At 40.3% G+C, this 26,195-nt stretch overlaps 1 protein-coding gene across 4 annotated transcripts in view; it reads right to left on the bottom strand.

Moving 5' to 3' along the window:
* Window positions 1–26,195, bottom strand: part of LOC139562097 (gamma-aminobutyric acid receptor subunit pi-like) — a 70,164-nt gene that overhangs the window by 24,053 nt on the left and 19,916 nt on the right. For all 4 annotated transcript variants that reach the window (XR_011672300.1, XM_071379433.1, XM_071379434.1 and 1 more), the window contains exons 3-4: window positions 1,510–1,622; window positions 79–146 (exon numbers count right to left, since the gene is read on the bottom strand). Coding sequence is in view for 3 of the 4 variants with exons in the window: in XM_071379433.1 (XP_071235534.1) it covers window positions 79–146; window positions 1,510–1,622 (181 nt within the window). In the remaining variant the exon portion in view is untranslated. The remainder of the gene's footprint in view (window positions 1–78; window positions 147–1,509; window positions 1,623–26,195) is intronic.

Consider the following 26,195-nt stretch of genomic DNA (forward strand, 5'->3'; position numbering starts at 1 on the left):
GTAACATCATAAACATACTGGAATGTAATATGTATTTTATTATCACAATGTGTCATATGACACAGGAAGTTGTCTCACCATGTTGATCTCTGATATGGTGTCAATGCTGGCAATGTCCAAACTCATGCCCACAGTCACTGGCCCATCTGCAGAGATGAGAGATAGACACACAGAGAAAGGGTGAGGGGAAGGAGAGAGAGGAATAACAGACAGAAAGAGAATAGAGAGAGCGAGAGAGAGAGAATGTCCTTGCTTTACTTTCCGTGTCAATAAAGTATACTGAATTGTACTCAACACAGAGAGGGAGGGACAGAAAGAGAGAAAGAGAGAACAAGGGAAACTGAACAAGACATGAAAGAGAAAGAGAGGATTCAGAACACCGTGAGGAATCATAAAAGCAGTAAAATGAAAGTAGTGTTATTCAAAATGCCTCAAGACAAAAAAAGAAGCATGTTTAATTAAGAAACGTATTGCTGAATACTTGACATCAGTGGCAACAGCAAGAGTGTCACATGCAGCCCCACACATATGAATGCTCTTCTTTTCCCCCTCTCTCGTTCCCTCTCTTTCTTTCACTTACCCACTCTCATTCTTGTACTGTATAACACTGTAGTATTTCTGCTTTTTCTTGCCAAAAAACACGGTCGCCTAACCTTTGTGCATGTGTAACCCTGTATGTATGTATGCACGCATGGGGGTAGGTCTGGACCCCAGGAAGAGAAGTGGGTGTGATTGTAACAGCTAATTGGAATCCAAATAAATAAATACTTGCGTGCATACCAAGCTCACCTACACTGAGGACTCTGTAGAGAGAGAGCGAGAGCGAGAGCGAACGTGTGTTTGTATTCATGTGTGTGCATTTCCATGCTTTCCAGGAAGCTGACCTCTTGTGTGGGGTTCATGGCAATCAGGAGTGCACTCATCTCTGCTAATTACATTTGCTCTGATTCGGTTCAGTCTCAGCGATCACTAATCAAACGTTAGGCACGTTTAGAGGGATTCTCTGAAGCAGCAACAATGAAACTGACAAGGGATTTGTGTGAACTACAAACACTGTGTGGAGGATCAAAGGCTACAATACCTTTATGTCACTGTCTCGAGGTTACACTGTATGAACGGATTCCATATTAGGAAGTCACACTGAGTATGCATAACATACTTTGTCAGCTGCTTACTCTTGATATTAATAGCCTAGCCCTATGAATCAAATCTCCATCTGTGTTTTGTATCATGTATTTATTAGTATTTAGTAAAAGCGAATGTTCGTCATTCACATACTGTGCTATGCATTGGGAATGAGATTGCTTCCATCTGCCAGGTAAAAGCTCAGGGAGATTTATGCTTAGCCAAAATATGGTAATATTGAAATGAATATGGGAATATGGTAAGCCACACAATCACAGACAAAAAAAAACACTGACGCACGCAAGCAGACACACACACACATATACACAAACAGCTCCTTTGAGCCTCATCTCATTTTCCAGGGATGTGTGCAATTTCCCTTACTGTCAAAAAAAGGCCTGAGGTACTTGTTGTATCCTTTCATCAGCTTCTGAATGGTGGGAGGCAGAATCTCTCCCTCTTTCACTTCAGCTCTGAGCAGCGAGTTCTCTAACATCCTGAGGAGAAGAAAAGAACGGCAAAAGAACAAATTCAATAATTTAGTGTCCTTCCCCTCAGTGCATTTATCCTCAGTGGATATCAAATGGTTCCTGGTATTCAGCCTGACTATCCTATCGCTGTGCTTTGCCAGTTGAGCTCAACGGTACTTTCTGAATAACTTAAGCTGTGGTAAGAGAAGCACCAGACTAAAAGGCCTCCGAACAATTTGGAATGAAAAGGGAGAAAAGAACAAAACTCATTTTTCATAATTGGTTTACTTCGATCCCAACTGGGTCAGAATACTTGACACATTCCATCCTCAGCAATCTTCAACTCCCCCCTCTTCCTCTACACGCTTGACTCTGCTCATCTCCTGAGCTCAGATCAGCTTCCATATGCAGTTCCACTGATTGTTCTCCTTAAAGGCATGTAGCGTTGTAGGGAGATGATTATTTCACCAGGGATTGAGGGGAGAAGAACACTGTAGAATACATTCAGGCACCTTCCCCCGTGGTGGTGCTGTCCGTTTGTGCATAACAATCTGGAATCTAAATATGCTCGCAAATTGATGAAGCCCTGGAGCTTAGTTAGCGATGTAAGGAACATTGAAGCAAAGCAGATTAGGCCAAGTGTAGTAGGCAGATACAGTACATTCATCTCCATGCGCTAGCAGGGATGTATGTGCCCTAATTGTGCTCACAGTCAACAGCCACTCATTCGCAGTCACTAGAGTTAATTATCTGTTCAAGCAAGGTTGAAGGCTTTTACTCATGAGTCCAGAGAGCATTCGTTGCTGTGTTGAATTTAAAGTCCATTTGTAGACTTTTCAACACTGCCACAGTTTCAGAGGTTCACATAAAACTTGATGAATGCATACAGAAAGACAGTGACTTGTAATGGCAGTAGCGTTTGACACTATCTGAGAGAACTGGACTGTTTATATGTTAAAAGGGATCTTAACTAGCTTTAAAAGCCTCTAGTAAGTGACTTTTTTTTAAGTGTGCTTTAGCTTGTAGTAATCAAATTCCCTACACAACTCTCAGACTGACATGTCAGCCATATTCTAACAATGCAAAGACACGTCATGATTCCAGATGAACTCAAATGCATTCAGGACAGTCTTTAAATAAGAATGACTTTAAGAGTGACTTTTTAAAAAGTCAGGAGCAGGAGCACATAATTCATATTCACTCATAACACCCGAGACTTGTTCTACCTGACCATGTCAAAATCGTTTACAGGATTCCGTGAGCAAAGTATTGATGAAACACTTCCAGGAATGTGTATGACAGGCAGGCTTCACTCCAGCCCTGGAAAGGAAAAGTCATGTTTGTGACAGGGCCCTTCATTATGAAACTGGGTCACATCGAATGACCCATACCTACACACACACGGTCACACACTCCCTCTAATGCGCACGCACACGCACACACTCCCCAGTGTAGGTGAGCTTGGCATCTATAGGAGCTCACATCAAAACACTGCCACCAGTGTCAGGGATGAGTCCATTGAAGCAGCAGTAGCATATACACTGAGTGTACAAAACATGACATAGACTGACCAGGTGAATCAAAGGTGAAAGCTATGCTCCCTTATTGATGTCACTTGTTAAAAATCCACTTCAGTCAGTGTAAACAAAGGGGAGGAGACAGGTTAAAGAAGGATTTTTAGGCCTTGAGACAATTGAGACATGGATTGTGTATGTGTGCTATTCAGAGGGTGTATGGGCAAGACACAATATGTACAGTTAGGGTCTTTGAACAGGGTATGGTAGTAGGTGCCAGGCTCACCAGTTTGTGTCAAGAACTGCAGCGCTGCTGGGTTTTTCCACGCTCAAGTTTCCCGTGTGTATCAAGAATGATCCACCATCCAAAGTACATCCAGCCAACATGACTCAACAGTCACACCCTGATCTGTTTCACCTATCTTGTGCTTGTCTCCACTCCCTCCAGGTGTCACCCATTTTCCCATTTATCCCCTGTGCATTTATACTGTGTTTTCTGTTTGTCTGTTGCCAGTTCGTCTTGTCTCATCAAGCCTACCATCGTTTTTCCTGTACTCCTGTTTTTATTTCTAGTGCCTGTCTTCTAGATTTCCCAGTTTTGACCATTCTGCCTGCCCTGACCCTGAGCCTGCCTGCCGTTCTGTACCTTTCAGACTCTGCTCTGGATTACTGACCTCTGCCTGCCCTTGACCTATTGTTTGCCTGCCCCCTGTTTTTGTAATACACTTTTGTTACTTCGAACTGTCTGCATCTGGGTCTTATCCTGAGGTCTGATATCAACTGTGGGAAGCATTGGAGTGAACATGGGCCAGCATCCCTGTGGAATGCTTTCGACAACATGTAGAGTCCATGCCCCAATGAATTGAGGCTTTTCTGAGGGCAAAAAGGCTGGAGGTACAACTCAATATTAGGAAGGTGTTCTTAATGGTTTGTACACTCATTGTAGTCTGCTGGGATCTATTATTTTGGAGTGAGATGGGGAGAGAAAGAAAAACAGGATGACAAAAAGAGAAAGCGCACAGTTACACGAAAGGTGCTGTCTGTACAATGAGACAAATGCTCATGACGACTAATCCTAGAAATCCTCTAGAGTCCACATCAAAATTATGAGATAATAGATCATAAAATCATAAGATTGTTCTCCCAGTAGATTTATTCCCCACCAAACCTATAACCTATTTCAGACCCAATGTCAATCCCTTCGAGGGGACGAAGGCAGGCAGACTAAGTGAAAGAATCCCACTACTGCCTGGCTCATCACTGTCCAAATGTCTACACTATAGAAACACTGGAGGAAGCATTCTCTCTCCTACCTGCCAAACAGTCTTGGGCTTCATCCTGTGAGCTCTGACATTGTATACAGAGAAGTGGACCTTTGATGGCTCCCAAGGGATCGTCTGGAGAATCAAAGGTTAACACTCCAAAGGGATTCTTCGGCTGTCCATATACAATAACCTTTTTTGGTTCCAACCTTTTTTGGTACCTGGAACCAAAAATAGTTATTCAAAGGGTTTTCCTATGGGGAAAGCTGAAGAACCCTTTTAGGTTCTAGAAACTAACTTTTTTTCTGACTGTGTACCAACACATACTATGGTACTAGTGGGCATTTTATCTACTCAATCATCCGCTATATTGCTTGTGTGTAATGTGTGCGTACTGGCGGCAGAGAAGTCAGGCGCAGGAGAGCAAAGACTATGTTACAACGGTGCAGTTTAATAATAAAAATCACAGTGAACAAACACAATAAATAAATACAATGGGACAAAACCCTTCGCATGCCAGACATAATGTGCACAAACTCTTACAATCAACAATACCGGACAAGGACATATGGGGAACAGAGGGTTAAATACACAACATGTAATTGATGGGATAGAAACCAGGTGTGTGGGAAGACAAGACAAAACAAATGGAAAATGAACGTCGCCCGAACAAGGAGAGGGACCGAACAAGGAGGAAGTCGTGACAGTACCCCCCCCCCCCCCCTTTGACGCGCGGCTCCAGCAGCGCACCGACACGGGCCTCGGGGACGACCCGGAGGGCGATGCGCAGAGCGATCCGGACAAATACGGTGGAACTCCTGTAGCATTGAAGGGTCCAACACGTCCTCGACCAGAACCCAGCACCTCTCCTCCGGACCGTACCCCTCCCACTCCACGAGATACTGAAGGCCCCTCGCCCGGCGCAAACAAGGAGAGGGACCGACTTCGGAGGAAGTCGTGACATTGTGAAAAAGGTAAATAAAAATACAATATTAATATACACCAGTCAAGCTCTTTTCCCTAGATGAAAGCCTTGCTCTGTGTAGTGAGAAATCCCAGCATGCACTCTGACAGACCTGGTACACCTGCCTGCCTACTGCTTCATCACCTGACACAGTAAGGCAATAGTCATGCTGCATTCATAGCCAAGTTGCAGGTGTGAATTTCCCAGTTGTGAAGTCATAAATACCAGTTAGATACATTCATGTTCTTTGAACTCGTTGAGAAATGCATATTGGCTAATGGCCAACAAGCTGCATCAACCATAATCTAAAAGTACAGCTTTCATGCTTGTAAACATTTAACAGAGTTTAAAAAAAAACTTCTCTAGGGTAGGTGGCAGCATTCGGAATTTTGGATGAAATGCATGCCCAAATTAAACGGCCTGTTTCTCGGGCCCAGAAGATATGAAATGCATATACCTGGTAGATTTGGATAGAAAACACTCTAAAGTTTCCAAAACTGTTAAAATAGTGTCTGTGAGTATAACAGAACTGATTTGGCAGGTGAAAACCTGAGAAAAATCCATTCAGGAAGTAGTTTTTTTGTTGGTTTTGTAGTTTACTATTCAATGCCATTACAGTATCCATTGACTTAGGACTCAAATTGCAGTTTCTATGCCTTCCACTAGATGTCAACAGTCTTTAGAAAGTGTTTCTGTCTTGTATTCTGAAAAATGAGGAAGTAAGAGCAGTCTGAATGAGTGGACGCTAAAGTTTCACGGAGCTTTTTCATGCGCGAGACCGAGAGAGTGCATTTCTTGTTTACATTTTATATTGACAACGTTATTGTTCCGGTTGAAATATTATCGATTATTTAGGCTAAAATAAGGTTTGAATATAAACATAATTTGACATGTTTCTATGAACTTTACGGATACAATTTGGATGTTTTTGTCTTCCTGTTTTGACTGCGTTTGAGCCTGTGGATTACTGAAGAAAACGCGAACAAAATTTAGGTTTTTGGGTATAAAGAGACTTTATCGAACAAAATGAACATTTATTGAGTAAATTGTTGTCTGCTGAGTGCAACCATATGAAGATAATCAAAGGTAAGGGATTAATTTGATCTCTATTTCTAAATTGTGTAACTGTTCTATCTGGCTGGCTACTGTTTGTAATGATTTGTCTAGTGGGCTATGTTCTCATAATCGTACGGTATGCTTTCGCCGTAAAGCATTTTTAAAATCTGACACCGTGGTTGGATTCACAAGAAGTTCATCTTTAAACCTATGTAAAATATGTTTTGTTTTCTGAATTTTTATAATGAGTATTTCTGTATTTGAATTTGGCGCCCAGCAGTTTCACTGGCAGTTGAAGAGGTGGGACGCTACCATCTCACGTGCCCAAGAGCGGTTAAGAGAGAACGTGGGTAAATACAGATGCTGTTTCGATACCCATGCCGGACGCGACCGGGCGACCCATGAGGCGATGCACAATTGTTCCAGCATCGTCCGGGTTAGGGGTGGGCTTTTGGTTTCTCTCCCTCTAAAAAACAGGAGAGAAAACAAGTGTAGCAGGCAGTGAATTCTGCAAACAACATTTTGAACAATAGATGTTTTCCTTTGATTCAGATTACAACTGCTCACTTTCAGGTTATTTGAAAACAAAATAATCTCCAAAATATCGTTATTTTTTAAACAAGGTGAGATCGTAAACTCTGCAAACAACGTTTCTAGTCCGAGCATGACAATGGTAAATGACTGTAATTAATACATTCGTTCAATACATTGGAATACAAAATAAGCCGTCCATCCACCCATTATGGGCTTTTAGCAGGACAATAGACCCTTGCCAAGAAGGAGAGTAGGAGGAGAATTGTATCGGTAAGGATGAATGTTTTCAGTTTATGTCAAAAAAGTTGGATTGGGTTTAAATCAGGAGACCTACATGTAGAGATGAAAAAAATATTTGTTTGGATATACTGTAGGCCTACCGTAGGTGTTGTAGGTCTTTAATTTATTTAGATTTTTATTTTGGTGCTACCCGTTCCAAGGTTGGGACTGTAACCACCAGAGGACTTGAAAATGAGCCGGAGCTGAGAGGATCACCGAAACTAAAGGTATTTTGGTATTAGTACATTTTCTTAAAAAAATATTATATAGTCTATCAATGTGTAGGCATGCTGTGAAATAAAATCGATAATTGTGTACTAAAAATGTGAATATGTTTTTGCAGAGCATACAACTATGCCGACAACCATCCGTGGAGATCAGTGGACGAAGGGCTAGACAACAGGTCGCACCGAAAAAAGGCATGGTTCCACAGAATACCAGCTGGGATGGATCCCGAGGCAAATGTGGCTTCTTCATCAACATCTTTATGCTTCCGTTAATAAAATAATTATAAAAATACTCTCGCCAGCTTTGATCCATGCCTGGGCCTGCAGGACACACATTTCTTTGTTTGTCAGACGAATCATTGGGTAGAAACGACAGAAAAAAAAATATATATATATTGGTCATATTGGACATGGCTCCCAAGTGGCGCAGCAGTCTAAGGCACTGCATCTCAGTGGTTCAGTGCCTGGTTCAAATCTAGGCTGTATCACATCTGTCTGTGATTGAGAGTCCCATAGGGTGAAGCACAATTGGCCCAGCGTCATCTGGGTTTTGCCGGGGTAGGCCATCATTGTAAATAAGATTTTTTTCTTAACTGACTTGCCTAGTAAAAATAAATTGTAATGTGTTTTGTTTGGTAAATATGAATTCACATTTGTGGTGCCACTAAATAAACAATGACTTATTTAAATCAATATTGTCAATATTTTTATTATAATTTTTTTAAATTATTATTATGGAGGGAGGTGGAACAGGGAGTTAAAACCTGTTACGGCTCGACGTTCCGAAAGTTTCGACAACATCCGGTGAAATTGCAGAGCGTGAAATTCAAATTAAATTATTAGAAATATTTTACTTTCATAAAATCACAAGTGCAATTCACCAAAATAAAGCTGAACTTTTTGTTAATCCAGCCACCGTGTCAGATTTCAAAAAGGCTTTACGGCGAAAGCAAACCATGCGATTATCTGAGGACAGCACCCCACCATGCAAACACATGAAAATCCTATTTCAACCAAGCAGGTGCGACACGAAAGTCGGAAATAACGATATAATTCATGCCTTACCTTTGAAGAACTTATTCGGTTGGCACTCCAATATGTCCCAGAAACATCACAAATGGTCCTTTTGTTCGATAAACTAATTTTTAATATCCCCAAAATGTCAATTTATTTGGCGCGTTTGATTCAGAAAAACACCGGTTCCAACTCGCCCAACATGACTACAAATTATCTAAGAAGTTACCTGTGAACTTTGTCCAAACATTTCAAACACCTGGGAGGGTGGCTTCAGCTTCCCGCATCGCCATGTCGCCTGGGTTGCGCCCAACCGGCTCCATCCCCCCTTTCCCCGTTAGGCACGGCCGCATGGTGCACCCCCTTTCCCCAATTAAATAGAGATTATTTCCCACTGGCCTACACACAATATGCCATAATGTCAAAGTGGAATTATGTTTTTCTAATATTTTACAAATTAATACAAAATAAAGCTGACATGTGGAAAGCCTAAATAATTTCAGGAGTAAAAATGTCTAAAAACACTGTTTCACTGTTTTCATTTTGGGGTATTATGTGTAGATGGATGGGAAAAAATATATTTAATACATTTTGAATTCAGGCTGTAAAACAAAATGTGGAATAAGTCAAGGGGTATGAATGCTTTCTGAAGGCACTGTATGTTAAAACTGCATGTTTCGATGATCTGTTATAAATATTAGAAATATAAGAAGGTTCTAAAAATGTATTCTCTGTGACATCACATGGTAGGATTAAATGTAAGGGAGGATATTTTCTTGCTCCCTACGTCGCCGTGAATCTCAGTGTTTGAAAATCACAGTTTTTTTTATATGTTTTAACTTTTCATAATGTTATCGGGTAGAACTTTTTAACGTAATATTTTTTATACAAAACCTATAAATGTGTCATTTTCACATATGTAATAACCTGGTATTGTGCTGGAGACAATGAAAATGATTGGAATTGCCCTATAACTGCCGTTATCAAGGTATTTCCGTAGTAGGTGACGTCAGAGGTCTGCATGTGGGAGTAGTCGGGGCTCAGGGATGATAGATGAGTTTCCCACTAGTATTTATCAATTGGTGGGCCATCCAAGTGGATTTTTCCCAGTCATATGTGGTAAATACCCACTTCCCACTTGGTAACGAACGCAGCATGACTGATATAATAGTGCTGGGCTGCTGGTCCTATCCAGCATTATTGGAACATACAGTGATCCCAATAACTGAAACAATGACAACACTGCTGCTAGGAATTGGGGATATTGGTTGATTACTCACTCTCTCTTGCTCTGGCTTTTGTGATCTCTAATCTCTCCCCCACTCCCCCCTCTCGCCCACTTTCCTTATCTCTCTCAATGCTTCTGGGGGATTCAGAGAGGCATCCTCCACAAAAAATCTCTGCAGAGAAAATTATTTATCTGTAAAATACCAAAAAACTGCTGTCCTTGGTAAAATACCAAATCACACTTATGGCCAGTGAAATGGTTCTCAAAGACCAGTGCCACAGTGGGACTGGTCATTGAGTAGGACTTTAACGACCGTCGTAAACTTTCTCTCTCTCTTGCCTTTGCAGTATCCAAGAATGGAATGTCTGAGTGGTATAGAGAGACTCTTGCCCAAAGAACTTCAACATCCAAAAGGGGATATTGAAACAATATTTCTAAACAAAGAATGTGGGAAATGGTCGGTGGGGATCCAAACAATGACTATGTCGTATCATTTGTGAGGTCATTAAAGACAGTATAATGGAAACATTGTAACTTTAACCTCTACGGGACCGGTCCCCCTCCCACACACACGGGACGGTTGAGCTAACGTACGCTAATGTGATTAGCATGAGGTTGTAAGTAACAAGAACATTTCCTAGGACATAGACATATCTGATATGGGCAGAAAGCTTAAATTATTGTTAATCTAACTGCACTGTCCAATTTACAGTAGCTATTACAGTGAAATAATATCATGCAATTTTTTTGAGGAGAGTGCACAGTTATGAACTTGAAAATGTATTAATAAACCAATTAGGCACATTTGGGCAGTCTTGATACAACATTTTGAACAGAAATGCAATGGTTCATTGAATCAGTCTAACACTTTTTTCGCATACAGTGCTGCTATCTAGTGGCCAACATATAAATTGAGCCTAACCTGGAATAGTACATTATGGCCTTTCTCTTGCATTTCAAAGATGATGGGACAAAAAAGAAAAGAAACACATGTTTTTTTCTTTGTATTATCTTTTACTAGATCTAATGTGTTATATTCTCCTACAATGATTTCACATGTCCACAAACTCCAAAGAGTTTCCTTTCAAATGGTATCAAGAACATGCATATCCTTGCTTCAGGTCCTGAGCTAAAGGCAGTTAGATTTGGGTGTATCATTTAAGGCAAAAATAGAAAAAAAAGGTTCCAATCCTGTTAAGAGCTTTCACAATGTATATGTCAGAGTTACATCTAAATGTTGTAAATGTTGTGATTAAATATGAAACTATTTGTGAGAAGATGAAATGTGATTTTAGATTTTAGAGATAATTGTTTTTCATGTAAAGTTAAACCCAGTCAGTAACCAGGCCCATGTGAGCACAGACATTATGCCAAAAGGATGGAAAGCCCCTTTTACCAGTTTGCTTATAAAGGACTCCTAAAGAATTAACACATTTGACCAAAACATGCTGGATTGCTGCCGGTGTAGAAAGTGGTTATAGCAGTACCCTGAATAATCAACCATTGAGACCAGAAAACGTGGAGCGGTGGCTACACGTTGAAATGGTTGCAATTTAAATATAGACCAGTACATTCCTGGGTTGCTACTGGCGTGTAAAATTATTTAAAAAATACTAGACAGTAATACAGGCAGTGCGAGCTGAATACGTGACAAATGGTCTAAAATTACAAGACCCTCTGAAACTCGACGAGTGAAGAAGACTAAGACATGCAGCGCTTGCAACTAGGAATTATTTTGTTCGTTAGTAACAAATAATTAAGCCAATTTGTGTAAACTGAGTCATCATGTAGACTAGGGTTTGTGCAGATGTATAGAATATTGCGACATTCAGAATGCGACTGATATGAGGTAAAAACACATTAATAAGTGACTGCTATCTATAGATATGAATATATCTTACAGCAGTTTAATTCAGAAGAGTGTAACTCGTTAAATATGTTTTCCCATGGTGCTCCAAGTTACTGTGGAGAGGGGGTGGGGGGTTGAGGGCATGGTGATGCAGTGTGGTGGGGTGGAGGAGTCAACCCCGTGTGGAATCCTCCTTTTCAGATCTTGTTTCAGTGTAATAGCGCTTCCCGGGGTCCCTGCTCACACAGAGACGAGGCCGGTGTCAGCCAAGGCAGTGCTCACGCATTTCACAACAGATTAAGTCAGTCCAGCACAGACCCTGCAGAGATCTGAGTAACACTTTCCACAGCCCCCCACCCTCTCCCACTCCTCATCCCTCCCACTCCACACCCCTCCCACTCCACACCTGCACACTTCCATCAAAACAGCTCTCTACCTCTTCCATCTTTTAATGGCAATCCTACTCCCCCCCCTCGTCTGCCTTCTCCCGTAGGAACAATCCCTCTGGCGCATGGCACGACATTCCAATCCCGCTCTACAGCAAGATAAATGGGATACATCTAGATCACTGTAGATCTCTGTATAATGTATTTCAACTATTCTTTTTCCAATCATGCCAAATATGGCGAGGGTTTGGTGCCCAGGAGATGTTATGTGCAGCAGTGTTGGTGTAACTGCAATCATTGTACATGTCAGAATACATAAGTCAGAATCGGGATACAAATTAGACCACGGAAGTTAATGTTTCAAGTTTCATTAGTGGCATGTATGGGATACAGATGGTATACACCATCCAACAAAATGTCATCTATATTCAAGGCCATAGTGCCTAGTAGACTGAGTAGACTGTTATGCATGAAGGATCCTTGCACCTCAAGGTAAAAATGTAATCATGCAACTTAATTTCTCAAATGCCAACTAATGACTTTAGAAATTCGATTAACTGTTTCAATGTGCCCTTTTGACCTCCTCACCCAGCCCAAGGCTAAGTCAGAAGAGGCATTCATTCCCCAGTGACAGGCAGGAAGGGAGAACAGGTGAAAACATATGGCATCCTCACTGTGCAGTTGAAATGTTAGTTGGCTGCGCACTGGATGCTTCGCCTGTCAGGTCAAATTAAAAGACATGTTTTTTTTTCTTACTCCTGAGAATATAAATGTTTCTGCTGTGAAATGGGATTTGACGAAAGATCACGCTGTTCTCTTGCAAGATTATTCATCCCCGCTCTGTTGGGACTTAAGCAATGTCCTCAGTCCCTCACCCACTCGAAGACATCGAGGATGGCACAGCAAAGAAAGTCCTTGAGGCGTTCAGATTAAGAAACTGATGTTTCTTCCTTCCCTGCTATCCTAGCTCCCAAAGCTCTTTGACTGATGGTTGGAGAGGAAAACTCTCTTGCCGAATACTTCATACTTCCTCTCCCAGGCTACTGTGTTTCAAATTCTAAACATGACTCCCCTGAGCGTCAAACTTATTCTCCAAATGTGCACCTTCAGCTGTTTTACCCAACATAGCAATAAAGTTAGGAAAGTTATTTTACATAAATTCATAAAATCAGCATAAAATGCGCCGTGTGCAACCTTTTACTGGCATCTATCTCTGTCTACCTGTCATCTTGGGCTTACTAGCATATGACATACAATGGAATCTTTCATGCCAAATATAACATTTTAGATACATTTCTGCTATTTATTTCTACCTGCAGGCTACAATGTTTTCTTTGTTGGCTTTATTTATTTTACCATTATTTATCTAGGCAAGTCAGTTAAGAACAAATTCTTATTTTCAATGATGGCCTTGGAACAGTGGGTTAACTGCCTTGTTCAGGGGCAGAACAACAGATTTTTACCTTGTCAGCTCGGGATTCGATCTTGCAACCTTTCGGTTACTGGCACAACGCTCTAACCACTAGGCTATATGCCACCTAGCCAGCATACAGCATTGTGATTTTATGACAATTTTTTTGTGAAAGAGCCATTGAAGCCTACTGTGTGTGTGTGTGGCTTGCTGATTGTCTGGGAGTCTTTTCAATGGGATTTTCCAGCCTATTACCCATAGATAATTAAGCTGACGTATTGCTAACTTGGTAGCTACAACTGTCATGGCCTCTGCAAACTCTACAATGACGTACAATGAAATATCCAAGCATGGTTGAGCCACCCTCAATCAACTCTGGCTTTTTTCTTTATTTTCTTTGTTGTTTTTACAAGATTTTTTAACATGGGGGTTTGGTTTAATCATGTAGGATCTCATGTTTGTAATGCAATATGTATACATTACACTACTGCCTCTCCAGAGCAATTGTTCACTGTTCAAGTCAAGAATTTACCACAACATATGAAGTTGTATTACTTGTGAAAGTCAATACATGGTCGATACTAGCTTTGTGGGCACAAATGCAACATGCTACTGTAAGGATTTTAATGATGGCAAAAGCTAGATCTTCCGCCCCTGCTCAACAGGCCACCAATCAGCGTACAATGCTACCCACAACAAAAATAGATTGTTCTTGTGTTACCCAAGACAGAATCCCATTGACATTCAAAGGGAAACTTAGTGATTAAGGGCCGAGCAGTGAGAAAAACAACATCTCTGTGGTTGAGCCACTCTGTCTGACGGATCCATCGTTCAGTTATCTGGGCGCTCATATCGCCTAGTCACTGCTCAGAGAATCAGGCATGAGTAATTGATTGGATATGTGCAAAGCCTTTTATGGCTGCAGCCCGACACCGGTACACCTATGAAAACATCCAGCTCAAGTGCAGGGCGCGAAATTCAAAATCAATTTTTTTTTAATATTTAACTTTCACACATTAACAAGTCCAATACAGCATTTGAAAGATAAACATCTTGTGAATCCAGCCAACATGTCCGATTTTTTAAATGTTTTACAGAGAAAACACCACATATATTTATGTTAGCTCACCACCAAATAAAAAAGAGGACAGACATTTTTCACAGCACAAGTAGGATGCAAGTAGCATGCACAAGCCAACCTAACTAACCTAGAACCAACCTAAATAACCTAGAAAAAACTACCTCAGATGACAGTCCTATAACATGTTACACAATAAATCAATGTTTTGTTCAAAAAATGTGCATATTTTAGCTATAAATCAGTTTTACATTACTGCTACCATCATAGCTACAGTCAGAAATCGCACGGGAGTAGCCAGAGAAAATACAGACACCAACGTCAACTACTAATTACACATCATAAAACATTTCAGAAGAATATATGGTGGATAGCTAATGAAAGACAAAGATCTTGTGAATACAGCCAATATTTCAGATTTTTGAAGTGTTTTACAGCGAAAACACACTATATCGTTATATTAGCTTACTACAATAGCTAGCACACAGCAGCATTGATTCTAGTCAAACGGTAGCGATAGCACAGTTCGACAGATATATGAAAAAGCATCCCAAATTGGGTCCTTATCTTTGTTGATCTTCCATCAGAATGTTCTCCAAGGGGTCCTTTGTTCAGAACCGTCTTTATTTGGATCCAGAACGAACGATTTCCCTCTTGAATTAGCAAGCACACTGGCCGTGCGGCGCTAACCTCTCCTTCTTGACAAAATTCTTGCGTCGCATCACGTCTAAAGTCCAGAATAAATTTCAATAATATAATTAAACTATATTGAAAAAACATACTTTAGGATGATATTGTGACATGTATCAAATAAAATCGAAGCCGGAGATCATATTCACCTTTAACGAGGGTTTTCCAGGAGCCGAGTCCAGGTCCTACTTCGCGCCCAGAAAAAAAAATAAAGTGCGCAACTCTCACTCCAAGAGGTTGTGTTCAATCCCAGGACGAGATAATCAAGTCATTTCTGCTCTCACTTCCGCATGACACCCAGGGGAAGGCGTATGACGTGTTTCTACAGTCCTAAGTGACATGCCCTTTTATAGACAAGCTCTTGAAGAGAGACATCGCTTTTGGAAATCTCACTTCCGGATAGGAAATGGGCTGTAAAAAGAGTTCTGTTCCACTTAGAGAAATAATTCAAACGGTTTTAGAAACTAGAGACTGTTTTCTATCCAATAGTAATAATAATATGCATATTGTACGAGCAAAAATTGAGTAAGAGGCCGTTTGAAAATGGGCACATATTTCCAGTTTTTCAATACGCCCCCTGCAGCCATAACAAGTTAATGGGTTCAGCTGGGGAGTACTTGATGCTGTGTAGGCCAAGAGAGAGTAGAGAGCCCCGTGTTTTGCTCCTCTCCTCTCTCAAACAATGACCGAAATAATGTCCTGTGCAATAATGCAATTCCCATGGAGTGCAAACAGTGATGCACATTTGAATGCCTCCAGTCCTGAAGAAAATAAGCAATTGACAGGAAGCATCTTGATACATCACTGACCCTTCCAGCAGCCATTAAAAGGCACTGCAGACACAACTCGACAACCTCAAGAAGAACTTATTGACAGGATTCATACATAAAATATAAGCTTCTAATTGTTGGAATATGTCTGCTTTTGTCAGACAGTACTCCATTTAATGCCTAGGAATCTTTAGGGACGCAAGATATGGAATTCCCAGGAAGCTAAGCATTTAGGTTGGAAAACCAAACCAAACCTATAAAACCAAACCTATATCGGGTCTGGCCAAGTGTGTTTCTTCAAAAAGGTCTGGAATTGTATGTCTGGCAAATGCCCATGTGTATATATATCTACAACTTTTGGATCAGCCACTGTAAGTAAATAGGAAGGGTAACACTTTACTTGAACACCCAGCGTCATAACACGTTATGACATGGTCATAACCAGCTGACATTACTTGTCAAAACCTGTCGTAATATGGTGATAACACTGCCATGACCCATATATTTACACTTGTGACATATATTGTGTTATTTTATGGCTGTTATGACACCTGTATAAAAGAGTGACAAAACCCACATTAATTCAAACGTGTTTTTTTCCCTGCAAAGAAGATTCCTTTTCATTCTTTACAGTTAGGTTTTTTTTCTCCATCATATTTGAAATAACCTAACATTAGGACCACCCTGTGTCAATTTACTTGGACTAAGAGAATGCACTTTATGACACTGTCAAGAAGTATTATGAACATCATAATCATATAAGCCAGATACTGTAGGCCTATGCCATACATGCCCTTATGTCAAAGACAGTGTCTTGTCCTGCTCCTGAAATCTGCTCCTGCATTCATCCCAGTCATCAGCAACTAAGCATTGGGGTAAGTGCACGTATGACATCAATGTGCACGCAATTACAATGATAATTTAAAATGTTCAATTTCAGAAAATGTTATATAACATAAACATACAGTAGGCTATGGTGTAATTGAATGTTTTGCCTTGTGTAGTAAGTTGTGGGTTTTGACACTCTTATGTAAGTGTCATAATCAGCCATAAAATAACACAATATATGTCAAAACAAGTCTAAATATATGGATCATACAGTATGACCATATTTATGACCATATTATGACAAGTTATGTCAGCTGTTACGACGTATTATGACATGGTTATGATTGTGTCATAGTGTCAAGTAAAGTGTAACCATAGGAAGTGTGTGCTTGTTTTTTTTTTTTTTTTTTTTTTTTTTTTAGATGGATGGATCTTAGTCCAGACTGGTTCAGTAAATGTGACTCACCACCTGGATTCGGTCTTATGTAGCAAAATGTGAAATTGTGTTTTTTACATAAAAGTTGAGACTCAGAGCTACAAAATGGTATATTATACACTGCATTTGAGGAACAATGGGAAAGTAATTCTGCTTTGAAAGTTGATAAATTTGTAAACTCACTTTTGAGAAAATCACCTTTGAATGGGTTGGTATCTAGTGAAGAGCTCTTCTTTGTCTACACTCATTCAGCATCGTTCACACCCTCTTAAGCTTTAGCCCCACTCATCTCGTTTCGCTCTCGGAGTGCACACTTGACGCTCTGGACGATGATTTGTTTACCTCTGGATAACATGAAAACAGCCTAACCAGCTCTGCTGGCAACAATTTCATTCCACTTTTTCCCCCAGACGTTTACTGACACCGGCCATATTCAACGGGTGTTGTACACATGTCACGTAACGTTAGCTAATGAGCCTGCCAGCTAACGTTAGCTAGTTAAACAACAATAAACAGTGTGAACACTGCCTAACATTAGGCTCTAACTAGAAAAGCAAACGGCTCTGGGAAACAAATAATAACATCAGCTAGGGAGCCAGCCAGCTAACATTAGCTAGCTAGCTAACAGTACACTTTAGCTTGAAATAAAACCACATTCTTTCAAAATTAAAAATGTGTAATATATGAAAATGCAGCTAGCTAACGCTAGACTAACTTACCTACATACATCAACATGCATCATGGACGCGTCTCCCTATCAGGAATGCCATGCCACGGTTGCCCTTAGTTTGATGATGTAATCTGTAGACAGGTGTTTTCTCCATCTCTTAAGCGAACATACTCTAATTCCACTGATTGCAATACATGATCCTCCAGAAAATGGAGAGCAACACTTATGCAGCTCCACTACATTAAAAAGTTGCGTTCGACAGGATTACCAAAGCCTTCAATATGGCAGACCAATCCAAACTCCTCTCTCGGCATGTCGGCCCACTCATTATCTCAGCCAATCATGGCTAGTGGGAAGGTTGCTAACTTTTTCTGTGGCTTAACCATCAAGGCTCGTAATTTAACAATTTTATTCGTATGTACAGACGGCATACAAGTTTGTTATTAAGACACATTAAAGTTGACATGTTCGAGAAGGCATTTCTGCCAAAAAAACGCATTTTGATTAAAAAAACATCTCTCCTGTGAAGTCGTGACTAGCGACATACGCCTAGTTTCCTGAATTGGTCACACATGTCAATTTTGTGTTTCTTTGGGAGCAGCAGAGCCTGAGGAGGATATGAGAGGAAGCGAGACAGTAATTAGGTAAGTGGCTTTGGCTATATGGAAGATGACTCAGGGAAGGAAAAGAATACAGAGGACGTGAGGTGCTTGTTAGAATCTAAGGTTCAGTCGAAACCCTGCATTCCCCTGTCTCCAGGCTGGTCTAATTGCTGATGCAGACAGTAGAATGTGCTGCTTTGCAGATTTATTTATTTTTCCTCAGCAAAGGAAAATAATTTAAGGGACAATCATTCATTTTTGGATTGAGACATAAAGCTGGAACTACAAAATAGATGACCTGGGACTTGAACTTCTCAACAGAACACTATTTTACAAATGTAAAAAACCATCAGATTTTGGAGTATAATGTACCTTTAAAACTAAACATCTAAAACAGAACCATCAAATATAGATGTTTATTAACGCAATCTATAATTACTCTTTACAAACTTTTCATCCCATTAGTGCACTAATTGACTTGTTGGGGGGAATGGTTGACCACCCAGAAAAAGACACTCAATAGGATAATTACTTTGGTTTCTTCCACAACACTGGATAAGACAGAACAGGCATGTTAATGAGAGCCTGTATAAAAAAATAAAGATATACAAACAACTTTTTCTTCCTGAGGGGTACACTATGAAGGAAGCTAGATTTACTCAGGGTTTTCTAAAGCTAGCCAGCTTCAGTTAGCTTCACATTCCAGCTCAGGCTTCATTCGCACTATGACAGTGGATATTGCTCGTCAGCCTGCCGCCAGTGGTGTAAAGTACTTAAGTACAAATACTCTAAAGTACTACTTAAGTAGTTTTTTGGGGTATCTGTACTTAAATATTTATATTTTTGACAACTTTTACTTGTATAGTCGACTACATTCCTAAAGAAAATATTTATGTATACATACATTTCCCACTGACACCCAAAAGTATTTGTTACATTTCAAATGCTCAGGCAGGTCAGCAAAATGGTCTAATTCACGCACCTATCAATATAACGTGTTGTCATCCCTACTGTCTCTGATCTGGCGGACTCAATAAACACAAATACTGTGTTTGTAAATTATGTCTGAGTGTTGGAGTGTGCCCCTGGCTATCCGTAAATTACAAAAAACAAGAAAATTGTGCCACCTGGTTTGCTTAATATAAGGAATTTGATATAGAGCATTTACTTTTACTCAAATATGACAATTTACTTTTCCACCACTGTACTTACAGTAAGTGCATTTAAAACCAGACACATTTAGACTTTTACTCAAGTAGTATTTTACTGGGTGACTTTCAATTTTACTTCAGTTATTTTCTATTCAGGTATCTTTTTTTTACTCAAGTAGTACAATTGAGTAACTCTAGCAGGCTTGTACGTTTTACGTTGTACGTTTTCATTGAAAGCAATGAAAGAAAAGTTATCTTGGAAATTCAGCAGGTTACGGTGGGCAAATAGTCTTTTAGAATTGGCACCTTTATGATATTGCTTATCGTTAATGGCATCTTTGGTGCCTTTTGGTGTGCTGATCAATGCATAAGCACCTTTTTCCCCACTCCCATCGATAAAATAATTGTATTAAGTCATACAAAGCTGTACTGTGCATGAAGTTTCGAATGCATTCTGTCACTACTAAATGTGTAATATACTAGGTATTTTAACATTACTATTTTTAAAAACACACAAAAAACATTTGATAAAAATATTTATTCACTTCATCAAATTAAGGGGATGATGATGCAACCTTTGCAAGAGGGAGGGAATCTGATATCATTGGTCATCAACTCGCGGCTCAGACACTTCGTTCAGGGTAAATGGAGTTAACCCTGAGTTAGCCTGCCCCGGAGCAGGTTAGTTTTGAAGGTTTCGTTTCCATAGAAATGTACCTGGCTAAAAGGTGAGCCACTTGTGTGGTACCGGTTATCCCAAGTTGAACTCAGAGTTGACCAAAGTTACCTTGGTAACTTCTCAGACCTGATTCATAGTATAGGCCTCTGGTTTTGACAAGCCAAGCAAAATGGAAACAACTGGGAAACAGTAGGTCTGCACACCAGAGATTTAAAACATTTGGGCAGTACATTTCACTATGAAAATCACCACTTTTTGGTCTGTCTAGCAGACAGGAGTATACAGTGCATTCGGAAAGTATTCAGACCCCTTGACTTTTTCAACATTTTGTTATCTTAAAGCCTTATTCTAAAATGGATTTTTATTTTTTAAATCTCATCAATCTACACGTTTGGAAAATTATTCAAATTAAAAACATAAATACCTTATTTACATGAGTATTCAGACCCTTTGCTATGACACATGAAATGCTGTTACCATTGATCATCCTTGAGATGTTCTACAACTCTATTGGAGTCCACCTGTGGTAAATTCAATTGATTGGACATGATTTGAAAAGACACACATCTATTTAAGGCCCCACAGTTGACAGTGCATGTCAGAGCATAAACCAAGGCATGCGGTCGAAGGAATTGTCCGTAGAGCTCCGAGACAGGATTGTGTCGAGGCACAGATCTGGGGAAGGGTACAAAAAAAAATCTGCAACATTGAAGGTCCCCAAGAACACAGTGGCCTCCATCACTCTTAAATGGAAGAAGTCTGGAACCACCAAGACTCTTTCTAGAGACGGCCGCCTGGCCAAACTGAGCAATCGGGGGAAAAGGGCCTTGGTTAGGGAGGTGACCAAAAACCCGATGGTCATTCTGACAGAGCTCTAGAGTTCCTCTGTGGAGATGGGAGAACCTTCCAGAAGGACAGCCATCTCTGCAGCACTCCACCTACCAGGCCGTTATGGTAGAGTGGCCAGACGGAAGCCACTCCTCAGTAAAAGGCACATGACAGCCCGCTTGGAGTTTTCCAAAAGGCACCTAAAGACTCTCAGACCATGAGAAACAAGATTCTCTGGTCTGATGCAGCAAGATTGAACTCTTTGGCCTGAATGTCAAGCGTCACGTCTGGAGGAAACCTGGCACCATCCATACGGTAAATCATGGTGGTAGCAGCATCATGCTGTGGGGATGTTTTTCAGTGGCAGGGACTGGGAGACTAGACAGGATTGAGGCAAAGATGAACAGAGCAAAGTACAGAGAGATCCTCAATGGAAACCTGCTCCAGAGTGTTCAGGAACTCAGACTGGGGCGAAGGGTCACCTTCCAACAGGACAACGACCCTAAGCACACAGCCAATACAACTCAGGAGTGGCTTTGAGACGGAGCCCTGAATGTCCTTGAGTGGCCCAGTCAGAACCCGGACTTAAACCCAATCGAACATCTCTGGAGAGACCTGAAAATAGCTGTGCAGCAACGCTCTCCATCCAACCTTACAGAGCTTGAGAGGATCTGTAGAGAAGAATGGGAGAAGCTCCCCAAATACAGGTTTGCCAAGCTTGTAGCGTCATACTAACGAAGACTCTATGCTGTAACCACTGCCAAAGGTGCTTCAACAATGTACTAGAGTAAAGGATCTGAATACTTTTGTAAATGTGATATTTCAGTTTTTGGAATTAGCAAACATTTCTAAAAACCTGTTTTGGCTTTTGTTGGGGTAGGTTCCTTGTTCCTTGTCAATCATTGGCTTATTGGTGAAATCAGCAATCAGACAATATCTTTAAGTAAATCAATCAAACCTTTATTAATGCAATTGCAGACAGAAGTTGACAACGGAAAATAGCACGCATGTTTCCGAGTAAGTTCTGCAAAATAGGAAAGGTCCAAGTTGCTTCCAATATGCTTGCGGTCAACCCCTAGTGATGTAACTGCCTACGTCGACACCTTCTACTCATGAAACCAAGCCCATTCATATACAGTTATACAAACTTGCAGGAGAACAATAGTCCAGTGTTTTCTAAGGGCTCAGCAGTAATTTTACACTACCGTGTGGCTTACAGTGGTATGTCTGACTTGTCTCTAATCTCTTTCACTCCCCTGCAGGGTTCTGTGTCTATGAATCTCTTTTAGCCTTGAGGAACTTTCTCACAGACACCCTGTTTTGACTGCAATAACTCACCCATCTCTCAGATCATTTCTTATAAGAGGTAGAGACTAGAAAAGAACTGTGGAACAATATTAAACCTTATAATGCATATATATATATATCTAATCTGTGGTCCAGGACCCTATATATGTAGTTGGGGAGGGGTCTTACAGCCCTTCCCCTTCTATTAATACAACATAAGCATAATCAATTATTATAATAAATCAATCATTTGTTTCAGCCCCTATCATGACCCCAAGGTGACCCCATCACGTCATTATGGGGCATTGTGTGTAGATTGATGAGGAAAGAAACACAACAAAATGTGGAAAAATTCAAGCGGTCTGAATACTTTCCGAAGGCAATGTAATCTAGAATCTGCTTTTTTACGCGTCTTCTCCAACTCAACCCCACCTAGTTGCTTCTTTTCTCTTGTGAAGGCAGCTATCAACAGATGCGCCAACACTGTTCCGAGACTTTCTGCAATATTAAAACCACGGTCTGCTAGGAGGATCTTGCTAATTAAGACGTCACCGTTTTCACTATTGTGTTTGTCTCACACTCTCCCACCCCATCCTTTTGAGATATATGCAATTACATCTCGAGGTATAATACCACTGTGTTATCGTGTTTGTAGGAGCATAACGTCAGTGCATTAGCTTTCAGATTTGATGGACATTCTATAAATATCTCAAAGCAATCTATTATGACTGTGACTGATATGCAAAAGTTCCTTCTAAAACCAATAGGCATGGTGTTCCATAGCTGTTCCCTATCTGGCCAGTAGATTAGAGATTTCAAGTGAAAAAAACAAAAAATCGACATTACAGGAGAATGTTTGGGACACAGTGGATACAGATACTCTAAACGCGTGGCTTAAAAGTTGGACAGGTGTATTTAGCCTGAGGCGCATAAAGAGCAACATGAGTCCCTGGAAGGAGGTGAGGTATGACCTTGCTCGGGGTAGACCTGGCCACGCAATAATTAGTCAAACCTGTGAAGTAGAGTACTTTCCCATCAGAATCCTGAAAAGACTGATGTAAACATTAAGTTATTTAAAGTAGACTGTAGTGTAAAGTAGACTGTAGTGTATGGTTTTGTCATTCACCAGTGTCTCAATGTCTGACGCTGTCACGTTTGTCTGACTTCCAACACCACCATCCCTCTCCACAGCATATAAAGCCTGTGCCAAGGCCACATCTGCTTCTTCACATCTCTTCTTTTCTCCTCAGCCCTCATCTGGGTCCTTTCATATCTGGAAAAGGACGAAGTAGCGGAAGCAGAAACTGATGCTGCTGCAGCGTTGCTCATTCACAGTGGGAATCCAGTCGACATGGATGTCTTGATAGTGGTCAGCTGGTGAACCTACAGTACGTAGACAAATAATAATCACACCTGGAGCTCTATTTTAACAAACATATCGCAATAGTAAAGCTTAGTGCTGGCGGATAGCATTATAGGTTTGGGGGTGTGTCAAATATTTTAGTTATTTTCGCAACCGGAATAATGAGCGCAATAGCTGGCGGTGGTGTGAAAGGGCTGGGTTTTGATGAATAAACATAGGCTGTAGCATTCACACTGATTTAGGGGCTAGGCCTGTTGTAGGTTGCAGTCTGGACATCCCAAATGCCACATTTTGACAATAAGAAAGATTCAATTCACTAGGCTATTGATAAGGCCTGAAAAGACAGTATATCATTTGAATACAATGAAAAAACAACTTGTTTTAAATAAACTGTTAAAATACAGTTACAGGCACCATAATTGCTCCCCATGCGTGTACAATACAGACAAGGCAACTTAGAGTATGGAGGGTTACACAAAAATATAAACTTTTCACAGGAGCTGGATAAAAATCCAAAATAAAGAGAAAAGGGGAATGCCTACTCACTGTTACATTTCTGCCAAATGTAATGTTTTATGTACATCATGGAACCATCTTACAGGTCATATTTGTACTTCTCCAGAAACAGCAGACAAAATTGTATTGCATTCAAGCCATGTACAAGCCATGTACATTCTCACCATAAACGGTGAATCTTTCTAATGAGTTTTGTTTTTTAATCAAATGAAACTAAAAACAATCAGTTTTTTAAGTAATATTACTAAAAAGGATCGGGTTAAGAAGCAAGACATCATAAATCGCTTCTCTAGTTCCATGGCACTGTGTTCACAGAGTGAACACATACATGTCTTAATAATACGCGTAACATTCACACGTACAAAATACTAGGCTCCTGTAAATTGTATCATTGCCTATGAGCAAGGCCAAAAAATTCATACATCTTCCTTTGTTATGGCATTACAGGAGGACTGAATAGTTTGCAGAAGCATGTCTTTGGTAATCAGATGAGGGACACTGAAAATGGATCTGGATCGCCTACTTGGACAAGATAAATGCAGGTATGTGAATTGTGAATAGTGAAAAAGCATGAAAGCAAAAACCTCAAATATTTCAAAGCACTCTCAGTAGACCATTTAAAACCATTTTATTCATAGGCTACTTTTGGCTAATGGCCAGGATAAAAATACGCACTTATGCAAGCTGCTAAACCAGCCTTGATTAAGGGGAGGATAGGCAATGCTTGGTTTTTAATTAAATGAAATGAAGGGAAACCATTCGATTTTTAATGCTTCTAAATACGAGATTCACTAGCACAAAAGGCACATCTCTCCTTCAGTGGGCACTGTGCATCATGGCTGGATGGGCTGCATTTCCCCTCTCCAAATTCATTCCGTTTTCAACTGCATTACAGTTAAGACCTGCTTTTTGTGGGTCTTAAAACTTCCCATTAGCTCTTGATTGTTTATTTCATTCAGGTGTTTTAGTGTCATAAAAGATTACATCTATTGTTGGGCTGGTCAAAACAGCAGGTTATCCTATCCCGTTGAGGCCTTTGTCCTATGCTGTGAAGTCCATCCATTATCCTTCCTCTTATAAATAAAGTTCTCAACTAATTATTTCCATTGACTTACCCGTGATGAAATGATCAGAGCAGACCCTGCACTGACTGCTGTCTTGAGTTCAGGTGTCTTCGCTTATCTGACAGTTCTTGCATCTCATCTCTTTACATATTTTGCATCTCATCGCTTTACATATTTTGCATTACTCTTCTCATATGCATATACTGTATTATATTCCACTGTATCTTAGTCTATGCCCATCTGACATTGCTCATTTATGTATTCTTAATTCCATTCCTTTACTTAGGTTTGTGTGCATTGTGTGTATTGTTGTTAGATATTACTTGTTTGATATTACTGCACTGTTGGAGCTAGAAACACAAGCATTTCGCTACACCCGCAATAACATCTGCTAAACAATACAATTTGACCAATACAATTTGATTTGATCTCCTTGGTGTTTCATGATTGTGGGTAACCTGTTTTTTCCTGTTGTCTTTCCTGCCTTGTTAGAGCAGCCAAATACGGTACAGAAATTGACCATAGTGTTGAACCATTTATTTTAGTCATGGTTACCATAAAGCTTGGGGTTGCCACTCAGCTGTTGTTGTTGGAAGAACTGATGCAGTGGTCTTCCAACATGGCCGCCAGGAAGTGTCGTACGTCACTTGGCAACTCTCTATAGTGGGCTACAGCAGTCATAGTTTTATAGTGCAGTAAAGTGGTCTCTTAACACCCCACATAAACAAATACTACAGTTTACAATAGAATACTATAGTACTTACTATAGAATTCTGTAGTATTCTGTAGTAATCTTAGCCTGGTTGCCATCTCTATTCAGCTATTATGTTCCTCTCCTTGCCACTCCTCTCATTTGCCAAAGAATACTGTCCTTTCAGCAATCTTCAAATGTGAACATTCTATCATTAACTTCT

This window comes from Salvelinus alpinus, chromosome 32 (genome assembly GCF_045679555.1).
Source record: "Salvelinus alpinus chromosome 32, SLU_Salpinus.1, whole genome shotgun sequence".
Lineage (NCBI taxonomy): Eukaryota > Metazoa > Chordata > Actinopteri > Salmoniformes > Salmonidae > Salvelinus > Salvelinus alpinus.